Here is a 15,006-nt window from a genome sequence, read left to right as displayed (position 1 = left end):
TCTTCAGTCAGTGACTTCAGCCTGCCTTTTGTTTCTGTCTGGTTATATACTGCCCCTTCTCTTCCTTACGTGGATGTTTTGAGAATCTGTATGGGGATGTTCTGATACCCTGACGACCTGTGAAGTGCCATCAAGACAAGGCACTCAGATCTTTCTTTTTGTGCTACTCATATTCTAATTTGTGCCAATATTAACATTTTTGTATTGCTTCTCTTTGTTTTTGCTTTTAAGAAACCTGCCTGCCTTCCTTCTCCCATACTTACATTCCATGTAAATAAATAGACCTGTACTGACTTAGTTTTGGGTGAATTGAAAAGAAACGTATTCTGTCTAGGCATGGCATACTGAATGTTTAGATCCATACTTAATGTTCCAAACATGTAATGAATGTCTTGGATCTCATTTTGGAATTTGGGCATGCGCTCAGGTGGCTCACGTTAAGGTATTATTAAGGTAGTCTTGAGTATTTTAAAATACTTATTAGTGTTTGTTCCTTTACTTTTAAAAGAAAAGGTATCTGAAATTTGTTTAGTTAGACATAATCCCCTAGCATCCATGTGTTTGTACTAGAGAAAAAAATTACCCCTCTATTAAAAATTAGATAGTTTTCAATGATGAGTAGCGAATTTCCCAGGCTTACAGAAAAGTCAATGATTTCTGCGGAGGAACAAATCTATTCAACATCTATGTATAGGTTACCTAGAAATTAACAAGTTTAATCAGATGTATGTAATGTATGGTTTAAACTATTTTTGGTTAATTCAACTTTACTAGACTTTAAGATAGCTAAAGTATTTATGTATACAATTAAATTTTGAGATAGATGGAGCCATATTTGTTCTTTTCCTTAGTGTAACATAATAAAAATTTGGTGATATCTGGCTGCTGATAAACTTGACTCATGAGAGAAGTGTTCAGTTGCCTGTTTGCAATTCAAGAAAGATTTGCTTTTGTCATTTTAAACCTATTGTGAAATTGCCTTTTTCTTGATACCTGTGATGTTTTCATTCATGTTGCCATATATCTATACCTAAATCACTGTCAATTTTTATATATATTATGTATATATATTTCTTTGAGGATTTTATATTCCTAATGTTATTTACACAGAACATAAATGTGAGCTTGATGGCAAACAATGGATCCAACAATTTACCAGTTTTTGTTACCTTTTGCGACATAAATCCTTAGATCAATTTTTACTGCATTACTTCTTAAAAATCGTTTTAATCCCAAATCTTTTTTTTTTCTTTATATTTCAATGTTTTTGTTTTTATTTTGGAAAAAATATACAGCCCTGTCCCACCCCAGATTAGGACCTGGGTACACTGAAGAAAATGTAAAATTTCCTGTTCAGTTCAAGATGATTTTAAGCAAATATCTTTCAGTATTATATAATGCAAGTTACAAGAGATGACATTTTTTAACAAATGTGATGGATATGTGCATCCAGTCCAGGTCATTTGAGTGCCATACTCCCACGCATGTACCCTGTCATGTATATGATATAGGTTTACTAGGTTACCAGCTGGGCAATAAAAGTTCTTTTATGGATCCTTTGTGTTTTAAGCCTATTGAAATTCTCAGGTGATGAAATTCTCTGATAAACCTTCAACTTCACGTTTCCATGTACCAAATGTAGCCTGAAACAGAACTGTTGTTGGATGGCTATCATTATATTTTCAGCTTGTATTAACTGCTGTAGCTCAAATAATGTGAAACTCAGGCGTTTCATCTATTATATATTAGAGGCATGCAGGATAAACCTTGCATTTGCACTTTTTTGGAAACAGAATTTTGTCTGTTCACTTTTGATGTCTTTTCGTTTGTACTTGTAAGATGCTGCTACCTTTTGTCACTTAGTCATTATTATAAGAGGATTTCCATATTGACACTAGTGTAATAGGAAGTTCTTTACTATGTATTTTTTAATTTATGTTTAAGTACTCAAATTTTTTATTGACTGCATTGCTGAACTATTGTAGCAATGATAACCATTCTAACTGCATCATCATTAAATACAATTTAATATACTGTTTTCAGTTGCTTTTCTGATCATTTTCTTAGGAGAAATGCTTTTCTGTTTTTCTTTTCCCAGTCAATCATAGTTGTCCTGACAATCAGTTTAAATGCCAAAATAATCGCTGCATTCCCAAGAGATGGCTTTGTGATGGAGTTAATGATTGTGGTAATAATGAAGATGAATCAAATAAAACCTGTGCAGGTAAAAACTTTACTTAATTCCAGCTCCATAAACTATTCAGGATTGCTTTAAGCTGAACTGAACCAGTCTACTTTTATTAATCTGATTATTGCCATTTTAAATTAATTCAGATGTTGATACACCTAAGGCTGGAATACAAATTATGTTTCACTTAATCCATGTGCTCGACTGTGCTTTCCAAAGTAATTCAGCACTTAATCTATCCATATAAGTTGACTGTCAAAGCACTAATTAGTTGCATACTTGTCCCCACTAAATCTTTTTTGGCAGTTAGAATTGTTTGTTAACATGCTGTGATGAGTAAATTTTATTTTATGCTGACAAAAGCGTAATTTCTTACTCAATTTCCTTTTGGTATCTTGAAAATTGTTTTCATTTGCATTTGCAATTTATTAACTATGTAATGGATTTATAAGGAAATACCAAGAGGAAGATTGTTTACTAATTCCACTAAAATAAATCGTGGAGTTCCAAATCTTGAAGTGAGTGTTGCTGCTGGTCAGTAGTGTACACTAAACAATCATTATGTACAAAATATCAGACATCAATAAGCTGATGGCCATTTTAAACTGAAATCCAGTGATAGCATGTACCCGAACTCAGTTTGCTTGATTTAAAATTTCCTTTTCTGTGTACTGGTTGTTATTCGTGTGGTCTGGCTAAAAAACATCTAGCACAAATACAGACCTGTAAAGTCCATGTGTCCATTACAGTGTTACTGCAGATCTTAATATATCTTGATATCATTTGATATTCAACTGTATGATTGCAGAATAAGAGTCTGATTTGAAGACCATGCTTTGCATCCCTGTGTCAGTTGGCTGTGGTTTGAATTTTGTGTTCTTTTTCCTTTTATTTTTGCACTGTCAAACACTATTCACATTTAGAATAGTTCTCTGAACTATTTTAAGCTTGTATTCTATTTTGTTTGAGGCTATTTTTGTGAAGAAAAAGGAAAGGTTAATTGAATATAGCAAATGAAAAAGTACTCTCTTGATTATTAGGGTTTCTAATGTATGAGTCTTTTTTAAGTGTAGAGTCACATATAGATGAACTTCAAAAGCTTAAATCTGGATCAAAGACTGTGTCATTATCACTGGCATTGTAGTTACAGGTTCACATTTTGAACAAACACATAAATAGTGTCAGCTTTCTATGTTAGACTGATGATTGATGATATTCATCGACTTTCAAAACCATTTCGGTAGTTACATAGTATAATTTCATTTAATGATCTTTTCTTCTTCTGAGAAAAGACATACATCGTATACTTTAATGAATCATTACAGTTGCATATTTGCAAATGCAAAGATTCCAGGAACAGTAAAGTCAGGCACGTTATACACATGCTATATTTTTTTCTGTGTAAATAACAATCTCAGTAATCGTTTATCTTATGAAATACTGTTTGTAAATAAAAGACTTAAAATTCCAATTACAAGCTAGAATTTTTCATACACTGCTTTTTGTTTATTTCAACTCTAGCACTGTTATTTTATCAAGTATTACTGCTCTTCTACCACCTAGTGTTGTACATTTAAATGTAAAACAGTGTTTTCTTCAACATCGGAAAACCACTAAGAATTATACAATACAGAGGTAGAACACAGTCCTGCAGATTACCTTAATTTTCTCTGAAATCAAAAGAAGTGAATAATGTTTAGTCAGTCAAAGTAAAATGAACAACCAGGCCAGGAGATGCTATCTAGATTTGCAACTTCTACATACAGACATGCACCAAAAGACCTAACAGATTTAGTCCATTTCCCTTGCATTTTTGGAGTGTTTTGTCTTGACAGCAAGAACATGTCAGATTGACCAGTTTGCTTGTGGGAATGGACGCTGTATTCCAACATCGTGGCTGTGTGACAGGGAGGATGACTGCGGAGATGAAACTGATGAAATGACATCCTGTGGTAAGTGAATTTTCTCTTGGCAAAAGGTAAAATTATTCCACAGAAAGTTCAATATATAAGGTTCTCTTTTAATGCAAGCTGACACATAGAAAGAGTCTGAGGGGTCTTCTTTTTCTTTTTATATGAACTGAAGATACTCTTTCTGAAATGACAAATACAATTTATTTGATTAGTAAATAAACCAAACGAAGACTACATATTCTATTAATGAGTTTTTAATTACAATACCAAATATGCAGATCAGTTAATACATTTCTAATTTACAATCCATTATTAAATACTGTCACCTTCATAAACTGATCTTTATCTCAGCCGCATACCTGGGCCCACTCAGCATAGTTTGATGTCAATAAATCAATGTGCTATTTTGCAGAAAATGGAATCTTTCTTGGTTATATAATGAGATACTAATTATTAGCAGCTCTGATGATTCCTGCTTTACTGAGATACTGCAAAGAGAGATGCACTCTTTCTAATCAGCTGCTTCCAAGCAATTAAAGTTTTTATAAGTCAGCATGACTGCCTTCATCTGTTTGACAGGTCACAGGTAACTGCCATGAGTCTGAGTGCAAAAAGGTCAATGAGCTGTCTGCAAAATATTGTATCAGGGTGTTACCTGTTTACAAGGTAATATTTATGATATTATTTGACTTAGTAGTATGGATTAGTAAATCAATCCACTTACTAATTAGTAAGTGTGTTGCAATATTATAGGACATGTTTCTGGAATGACTTTTCAAGAGTTTTTGAGAAAGAACGCTGAGACAGAATATTTTCGTAGCATCAACCATGCAAACATGAAGTGATAGGTTGTACACGAAGTAAATAAATATAAACTATATTTGTTAGGATACTTAGTAGTTAGATCTGTATTTTTTTTCTCAGATGTATTAATATTCTAACTTAGTTCACTGTTACAAAAATACATTGTTTCTTAATCAAAATCAAACTATGAAAACACTATCGTTGATTTCATTTCCTTTTTTTTTTTTCTCTTTTGAAAATTCTTACTGATGTAAACTTTCAGCATTGTTAGAGTTCTGTTACTGATAACAGTTTTTCTGCAAAAATCTCAATACCGATGAAGCCCTTCCAGTGGGAAGCAAGAAAAAAGCACATAGAGAGTAAATACATAAATGAGAGTGGCTGATACCCCTGTGCTCCACAAACATAAATCTCAAGGTCCTCAGCTGCCAGAAAATCTATAGAGTAGGATCCAATCAGTAAATTGTGTTGATTCATAATCCTTTAAGTTTGTTTAATTTTCAATTATTCATGACTGGCTGTCAGCTAATACCCATTAGTAGAGTTTACATTGCTACTTTTTAAGGCCATGTGTAATTTTCAGCACTATTTTCTTTTATAACTGCATTCAAGATCTTTCAAAAATTTTATATGTACATAGTTGTTATGTTTCATGGAGTATTAACTTGTTTTCTCATCTTGTTTCTCATTACCTTTTAACAATTTGTTAAGAAAAAAAACACTTATTTGATATTGAAAGTACTTGATATCTGATCAATAGATGAGAAATTTGATAAAACTGGAAAAAAAACCAAAAGCATTATGTGAGTGAAAATGCATTAAGGTAGGCTTCTAATTGCCATGCTTCAAATCAAGTAAGATCTGTTGCCTGCCGTGTACAGAGATAGAGAAGGTGATTGCAGTGGACTTGCTTTATTTCAGTCTCTGAAATTACGGTGTTTTCTGTAATGGTACAGCATGGCACTTGATACTGTAATAATTTCTGTGACTGGCCATACCTTGTGTTCTTGGTCAATTTATAGATCTTAATATTACCTTTGTAAGTTCTCCTCATGTTTGGTATGGTATATCCTGTCAGCTTATCTGGAATATTTCTTCAGATCATTTAATCAACAATTATTTTACCTGCTGTCTTTCAGTTTAGCCAAATTTTACCTATGTTCCATATTTTGAGATTTTGCTCTTTTATGCCTGAGTACTGTGGTTGTAAAATATGTCAAATATTTGATTTTTCATTCTGCCTTACAATTTGATGGCTAATGGGTAAAGACATTGCTGCCATCAAAAATATTTAGCTTTCCAATATTCTTTTATGAAACAGTTTAAAATTCGTCTTGTATTTAATGGTTACAATTACAAATAGTTTTTTACCTGCATCAGTCATCATCATCCTTGAACATCTACATTATTTGTATCAGAACAGATTTTTGGTTGCCACTGTAATGTGTTCCCCCAAGAAACAAATGTTATGTTTAACAACAACAAAAGACTCTCTAAGAGTGATTGACAAACTTTTGTCACTGGTGTTAAATTTTCTTCCCACCTCTTTCTTGTGTTGAAGCAGAATAATCACTTTAGTCTTTCAATGTTCTTGGTGATCTCTAAATATTACTAGTTGATGTAGCTTGTTTGTTGCTTTAGGTGTGACTTTTTTTTAAGCTAAAACTGTCTCTGAGCTGCTATAAAAATAATAGCTTTTGTGTTAGCTATAGCACATTTTCTGCAACAAAGACAGCAAGAGACAGCAAATCTAAGTCAGAGACTCATTGACTAAATATTTCACTACTTGTTATAAAGAAATGCTATGTTTATGTAGCGTGTTTAAAAAGATCAGAAAAACGCTTCACTCCTGAGTGATTATATGGCCTGATTCTCAAAATCTTTGTGAAGTTTAGCTTTATTTCGGCTCAGTTGTAACAACACTAGAACAATCTAATGTAGCTGGAGACACCTAATGAGGAATCCACTTGGTGATTTGCTGTAGTTTTTGGCAGTTTTGTTGTAGCTGACAGGGCTATGCCTCATTTCAGATGTTACTTTCTGTTGCATTTAGGATGTTCTTTGTCGGAACTTCCAACCAGAAAGTCCTCAGTGAAGGAAGAACTTGCCTTTAGCAGTTCAAGTGGATTGGTAATATCGTTGTCTATGGTTTGTGTTAGGTATCTAACACTTTCTGAGAAGAATCTTACTCTCTTGAACGTCTCTATAGAGAGTTTAGGCTCATCCACACTCGTTTTGAATCAAGTTAAACTTCCAGATTATTTCCTGTAAATTTGTAGGTTTTGTTAGATGGATCTTGTATTTTCCAAATGGAATGGATACAAGCACAGTTTAACATGTAAATAGTACGAATGTGCATACCTTGCTACGTCATTGGTTTTAGAAGAAAAAGAAATCTGAAAAAAGCTCATTTTATGCAAAAGCATATTACACAATCTTAAAAACAAAGTTCATTGTAATAGATGACTCTCTATGAATGATAATGTCTGTTTTCTACTTTTTTTTTTTTTACAGGAATACATGTAGGAAATGATTGTAAATACATTTTAATTTTGCATTCTATTATGTCATTGTGCAGTAACTTTTATTTCTTCACTGTTCTTTTACTTTGTACTTAACCTTCTAATTTTATAGTCTTCTATTTCCTATCATTTATTGGCAGTTATTGCAATTGGGGAACCTTTTTTATATAAATAAAAATGCTGAAAACTCAGTTTGTATCAGTCATAAAACTAATGGCAAAGACAGGCCTGGTCTGATGGGAGTATAGGACCATGACATATGACACAGAATGATACACTTCAGTGGTCCACATTGATGAAGGATAGGTATTGGATGGTGTTTATTGTTAAAAGCCTTCTCCCCCCCCCGCTTTTTTTTCTCTCACTTTTTCGCTCACTTTTTCCTCCTTTCCAAATTGCCTCAGGCAAGTGCAAGTGCAGATGTTTTTTATAATGTATTCGACTTGTGTAATTTATGCATGCAGGAGGTTGAAAGAATCTCACTAAAGATGATGTACATTAAATAAATTTTGTTTTTGAACACTTTCACAGAATTCCCAACATGTGAACCATTAACTCAATTTATTTGCAAAAACAGAAGATGCATTAGCAGCAAATGGCTCTGTGATTCAGGCAAGTATCAAGTGTTCTTAATCTGAAATGAATAGGGTAGATCTTACTTTGATATTCATTCTTTTCTTATGAGTTTAATATTACCAGTTTGTCTTGCAACTGGTTCAGAGAATAAGTATAGTAGTTCTAAATCACTGACCTAATATAGAAAGCAGCAAAATTGAAGGAACGTTCAGGAAACAGTGCAGTGGGATATGGTGATAGTTGCAAATAGTGTATTCTGTAAAATGAATTGTGATGCAATCTTCAATTATTTAAAAACAAAAACAAAAACAAAATGTTGTTTATGAAAGTATTTTCTACTTTTAGAAAACAAAGCTGTTCCAGTGACAAAATACCTAATTTGTTGTTCATGGGCAAGTTCCACTTTATAAACAGCAACTAAGAGGGAAGGTCAGGAAGGCTTTATGATATAGTTACTTCTTTTGTCCTAAAGAGAATATATCTGAATGACAGCTATTCACATGAATATTATTTTTCCAGAGCTTGTGATGTGGGAGGGATATCATGCCAGTTCTGACAACATTGGGTTGGTTCTTCATCCACCACATAATTTGATATTACTGTAATTTTATGAGGCTGACTGGAATTCATAGCTGTAAATGGACAAAATCCCCAAATTATCACAGTGTGCTTGCTGAAATTCTGTGTAAAGGAAACCCTTTAGTGTTTATCTAACATACTTATTTTTTCCCTCTCTTGGTGATCACAATCAAATTACAGGAACTGCCTTAAGATTGTTGTAATGACTACAACATTAAAGTAATGAGAAACTACTTTTCACCCTTACTTACATGCTGCTATCTTTCTCTAACTCTCACTGTTGCAAGTGCATAGAAAAAAAAAAAAAAGTGATACTGCTAAAAATAATTGTTGACATCAGATTTTCATTTTGACTTATATACAGTTTATGCTTGCTTGTTTATACATGTATTTAACTGTCTAACTTAAGGAATCACTGAGAATAAAATAAAACAGCTTCATTTGGGAGCATCTGTAGTTGACTAAAGAAATGAAGAAAATCTACAGCCCTCTAACACTTTACTGGCATCTGTGACTGAATAGCTAAGTGTGAAGAAGTGTAAGGGGCTTAGACTATCCAAAATGGCAGAGGGGCAAGAGACAGAGTTAAGGAACTACATGTTCCTTCACACGTAGGCCTTGCAGAGATCTTGACAGACTAGAAGGCTGGGCAGTCATCAACTGCATGAAGTTCCGCAAGAGAAAGTTCCAGACTCTGCACCTCGGAAGGGGCAACCCTGGCTGCACGTACAAGCTGGGGGACAGGCGGCTGGAGAGCAGCCCTATGGAAGAGGATCTGGGGGTTCTGGTGGATGGCAAGTTAAATAAGAGTCAACAGCATGCCCTGACAGCCAAAAGGGTCAACCTTATCCTGGGGTGCATCAGGCATGGCACTGCTAGCCCACAGAGGGAAGTGATTGTCCCGCTCTGCTCTGTGCTGGTGTGGCCCCCCCTCACGTACTGTGTGCAGTTTTGGGCACCACAGCATAAAAAGGACATAAAACTAGTAGAGTATGTCCAAATGATGGCTATGAAAACAGTGAAGGGTTTAGAGGTGAAGCTCCATATGTCTCTATGAGGAGCAGCTGATGTCCCTTGGTTTGTTCAGCCCAGAGCAAAGCAGGCTGAGGGGAGGCCTCATGGCGGCCTGCAGCTCCCTCACGAGGGGAGCGGAGGGGCAGGCGCTGAGCTCTGCTCTCTGGGGACAGTAACAGGACTCGAGGGAATGGCATGGAGCTGGGACGGGGAGGTTCAGGGTGGGTGTTAGGAAAAGGTTCTTCACTGAGGGGGTTGTTGGGCCCTGTACAGGCTCCCCTGGAAAGTGGTCATGGCACTGAGCCTGCTGGAGTTCAAGAAGCATTTGTACAACACTCTCAGAATAGGGTCTGATTTTTGGGTAGTCCTGTGTGGAATCAGGAGTTGGACTTGATGATCTTTATTCGTCTCTTGAACTCAAGATATTCTGTAATACTGTGTATTAGAAGTAAGTTTACTGTACTTTTGTGGGAAGTTAACAAACAGACTATTTTATTTACCACATTATTTTTTCTCACCTTTCAGAAATAGTTTATTTCTCCTGACATCTTTTATTCAGGTTTTGTATCTTTTAAAATTAAAAAAATAAAAATTAATATTTGCAGATGATGACTGTGGCGATGGAAGTGATGAACTGGGCTGTATTCATTCATGTTCTGCTGATCAGTTCAGGTGCTATAACGGCAGATGTATCCCAAGCCATTGGGCATGTGACGGTGACAATGACTGTGGAGATTTTAGTGATGAAACAAAAACAAACTGCACCAAGGAAGGTAGTTATTTTCTTCTTCCCACAGTTTTATTACTGGTAAATACAGAGAATGTATTATTATAAATACAAAGGACCCTAGACAGGCTACATACTGTGTTTCTCTTGTATTTTCAATAGCAATGAAGCAGTGAAGAAGTCCCTAACTTGCAATAAACACGCTACAAATTGTGGCGTTAAGTTTGGCTGTATTTTTGAGAGTCATAGTGAATTTAAACATCATCTTACCACATTTAAAAGTCTACTTTTGGTATGATTTGTAGTAGACATCTCTGTACTTTTCTGGGTTAACTCATGGTCTTTATCTTTTCTTTCCTTGCTCACATAGTTGACAAACTTCCATTTAACTGTTTGAAGATGTCAGTCTTACTCCCCACCCCCATACACTTAAGTGAACTGAGGAATTTGCCCATTTATTTTTCTCTCTTTGTACCTGTTATTCCCTGTGGAAATCTGCATTTTATTTGTAAACAGAAATATTTAACAGAATATTAAGGTAGAGAAGAGGAAGTGGGAATAGGTAAGAGTGGTAAATGGGAGGTAAATGGGACAGTTTACGTCATTACCTTGTCTTACACATTTTATGATTTAAGGGGAAGTTACTTTCTGGAATCTCCTTGGTACTCAACACAGGAAGCAATTTGATTAGTTTTACAACAAGCTTTGAAAATTTGAGATGTAATATGATAATACAGAAGGATATCACAGAAGAATGCATTAAAAAAAAAAAGAAAAGAAATTTATGCCAAGAGAAGTTTCATCGTTTTACTTTACTGAATTATGATAAACATGATGTTTGTCCTTTTGACGGAGGTGCATGCTACCTAGATAAAGAGCCAATAAAGAATATTCCTTAAGCTACTGTTTACATTTTCTGTTTTGTTTGTTTGTGTGTTTGTTTGTTTTGGTTGATTGTTTTTTGTTTTATGTAGTAACTCTCTCATTTCTGTGTTATTCAAATATTAATTTCTGATAGTATTGCTGAAACATAGAAATGTTTTAACAAACTACAGCCACAATCAAATGTCATACTTTGTATTTATTTGGGTGGGGAGGGAAGGGGAGCATGCGTGTGGCAAAGGATAAAGAATAAACAGATAAAAAGAAGCTAATATATTCTTCTCTCATAGTTTTCTCAGTGATTTTCCCACAACAAAATAATTGTACTTGATTTTATTGGTCCTTTTTACGAGTCTACATTCTATCTGCAGACCTCATACAAATAGATGGATTAGCAGAATGTACATGAGTAAAGTTCTTAATTTTTATATATTTGAAAATATATTATTATTTATGTGTATCAAAATAATTGGTCTGGTACTATTGATTTGCCTCCCTGTTCACTCCCATCTCTTTTTATACAATACCAAGTTACATTGGGACTTCAGTCACTGTCTGAAATAGGTGTTTTATACAGTCATCAACAGTTCTTCTGTATCCTGCTCTGCTACACGGTATACACTTGTACAAGAACTTTTTATTGATTTATTTATGATAGAATGCAAGAATTATGGTTATTTAGGAAAAAAAAAAAGGAAAAAAAAACGGTGTTGAGTTATACTTGGGTACTCTGGCTTTGGCTTTGATTAGTAAAGGGGATTCCAATTCATTGTAAACTTTGCATAGAAAAAACTCACGTGAATATATTTTTCAATGTAATTCTCATTTTTCTAAGAAACTCCCTCTCCTGGAAGATGCAATGGGAAGGAATTTCAATGCAGTCCTGATGGGAACTGTGTTCCTGAGTTGTGGCGCTGTGATGGAGAAAAGGACTGCGAAGATGGTAGTGATGAAAAAGGCTGCAATGGAACTATACGTCTGTGTGATGAAAAAACAAAGTTCTCCTGCAAGAGTACAGGTATATATTCACAAATATGTTTTGCTGTCACTTACTAATACTGTGTTTGTGTTTCTGTATGTGACTTGGTCATAAAGGTACTATGTGAACAGTGCTTTTAGTGTTTAATACTACTGAGATGATGTTACTCGTACCGGGAGAAGAGAATATGCTTCCCTAATCTCTTTTCTGATTTATGATATAAAATGGATGGCTTTTGAGATTATGTAAAGCTGAGACTGTTCTCTTGATAGTACATTAAAACAAATACATAAATGTAGCATTTAATAATGATTTAAATTCCAAGTGTTTTCTTCCATTTTCCGTCTTTGGCACTACAAGTGATTTCATTGAAATTATGTAAAGTAATTAGTTAGAAGACTTCAAAGAATTAGAACTACAGCATTGGAAATTTTAATGACAACATTGAAAGAAAAATGTATTCTCTGAGAATGCTTAAAATCTAATCTTGCTACTTACTTTAAAAAATCTGAAAATAATATGACTAGCTAATGTTTACATTAGGATATTTTGCAAAATCATACTTAAAAGGAATATGAAATGTATATAGGTTGTAATTGTACTAATCATTTTTTCAATTTCTTTCAAAGCTTAATGAAATATTGGCAGTAAAACAACTTTTAAAAACAAAATATAAATTGCAATATATATAATAAGTAGTAATTATAGCTGCCATTAGTAATGGAAAGAAGAACATGTCCTAGTGTCTGTGTTATAGCTGAGCATGAGAAATGTTGCAAAATAGAACTCTGACTAGGAGTATTTGCAAATTTGTGTGGATACAGTAAAGTACTTTATTCAAATTTACAGTATGAACAGAGTAAATTTTTAATATGTGAACTACTTCAGCATGTCTTAGAAATGCTTAGTTGCTTGCTGCTACTTGGCTTTTAAAGTTACAGAAATCATAACATCTGAATAAATATGAAAATTAAAAATATGAAATACAGAATTTTGTCTAGACAAAATAAAACACTTTCTTTAGTATTCTTGCAGTTTCCATAGCTATGTATTTAAGTAGTTTTAAAATGAAATACCTTCAGTAAGTGAAAAGAGATTCTTCCCTTTTAACAGAATAGTCTTTTCCCTAAAATAGCCTGATGGGGAACCCTGAAAGAAGAAAGGCACTTCCTTATGAAGTGTAATATCTTTTTTTTTTCTGAAGCTTAAATGGGGAAAAGCCTTCAAACTATTTTTCCTCATTGTACATTTAACCATGTTTATAATCATGTGCAATGAGTGCAATGTCTCAGTCAGTTTGTGGTATGTAGGATGAAATGTGAATTCTCTGGCAGCAAAAATTTTATTTTCATCAAACATTTGCTGAATTTAAGGATATACAGCTTTCATTTATAGGAAAACTCGATCATGCTTGTTGGTTGTGTGGAATCATCACTTCAGGAATCAGTTCTGACAGTTCCATCAATAACTTTTTTTTCATTGTTTTCCTTCCACCAGTCCTGGAAAGAGCAAAATTGCTGTTCCAGAGGAAACATGTTGGTAATGCACTGTAACAAGAAACTGCAAAATCAAATTTTTATTTAGTTACTTTTCAATTTAATTCTGGATGGTGGGACAAATGAATATTAATGGTGTTATGAGAAATAGTTTATGTCATAATCCTCTCATGATTCTCAGATTTCACAATGTCATTTTCTCTGTGGATTATTTTAAACAAATAATAGTGTCTAGCTCCTCACACTTGTGAGAATTGTTCATATTAAGAGAAATGGGCTAATTTTCCCTTTATATATTGCTAGGTGGTAGTGTCCAATTTACTAATTCAAAATATAATAGGTCTGCTTCAAAAGAAGGGTAAATTAATCTGTTAATTTGCATTAATGGATTTCAGATTGACATTTCTCATTTTTGCTGGAACATCACACAGTTGTTTGTGGAGATGCGATAAACAATGTTAGAGTTCTGAGCAGCAGTAGTGAAGGAGGTACATTGACTACCTTAGATTAGCTACCATTGGGCTGCTTCTAGTCCACTTTCTGCTTTTAAATTAAATTAGACTACTTCTAAGTTAGTTTAGGCTAAATTAGATTAAGCTAAAATTAAACTAAGTATTCTAAATTCAGATTCTGTCCTACAAATTTTTTACAGGTATGTACCTCAACTCAGATTTATGTACTGCAAAAATCTATACTTTTTATTCTGTTTCCTACTTGCAGATTGCAGTACTGGACCAAAACTAAAATCTGTGCAATCTCACTTAAAAATTGCTCTAATGGTAGTAGTATTCAAGTACTTCTGTGAAGACAAATGTAAAAAAGTCATGAATATTTCAGTTTAGTAAGCAATAGATCTGAACTGTATTGTACATTTTTCATACTTACGGCTTTTTGTATTTTGTTGAAGAAGCAGTTAATTCTGTAGGTCACCATTTTTAATGCTATCCTGTGGGCTATCATTTTGTACTTTTTTTTTTTCCCCATGTGTTAATAATATACCAGAGGAAAAAAAAAATGAAGGAAGTAGTATTTATTTGAGTGGGAAAATAAGGAATGTACACAGAGAGGAAGTAACCAGTTGGTGATCATTACAGTGATATTGGAAGAGGAGGACAACAGCAAATAATACTGTCTGAATGTGGAATATAAGAGTCAAAATGGAAGATTGTGATATGGGATGAGTAGAGGAGAAAATTTCTCTTTTGTCTCATCCAGGAGATATTTATAAGCATCTGCTTTCAACAAAAAGCTTTTAAACAGCAGAAATTAGTGTAAGAAAGTAGTTTAAGTCTCAAGTGTGTACTACAAAGCAAGTAAGATCATTGA

General features: G+C 33.9%; 1 protein-coding gene across 12 annotated transcripts in view; it reads left to right on the top strand.

The window, feature by feature from the left end:
- LRP1B (LDL receptor related protein 1B) overlaps window positions 1-15,006 on the top strand; it is a 684,970-nt gene that overhangs the window by 448,368 nt on the left and 221,596 nt on the right. For 10 of the 12 annotated variants that reach the window (XM_040561328.1, XM_040561327.1, XM_040561326.1 and 7 more), the window contains 5 exons: window positions 2,099-2,224; window positions 4,024-4,140; window positions 7,959-8,039; window positions 10,202-10,369; window positions 12,041-12,223. In XM_040561328.1, coding sequence (XP_040417262.1) covers window positions 2,099-2,224; window positions 4,024-4,140; window positions 7,959-8,039; window positions 10,202-10,369; window positions 12,041-12,223 — 675 coding nt within the window. Of the gene's footprint in view, window positions 1-2,098; window positions 2,225-4,007; window positions 4,141-7,958; window positions 8,040-8,926; window positions 9,377-10,201; window positions 10,370-12,040; window positions 12,224-15,006 lie in introns of those variants that run through there. The other 2 variants (XM_040561333.1, XM_040561334.1) reach the window with 2 other exon arrangements.

Source organism: Cygnus olor, chromosome 6 (assembly GCF_009769625.2).
Source record: "Cygnus olor isolate bCygOlo1 chromosome 6, bCygOlo1.pri.v2, whole genome shotgun sequence".
NCBI lineage: Eukaryota > Metazoa > Chordata > Aves > Anseriformes > Anatidae > Cygnus > Cygnus olor.
The sequence above is the reverse complement of the archived record's forward strand: the minus strand, read 5'-3'. Positions and strand labels throughout refer to the sequence as shown.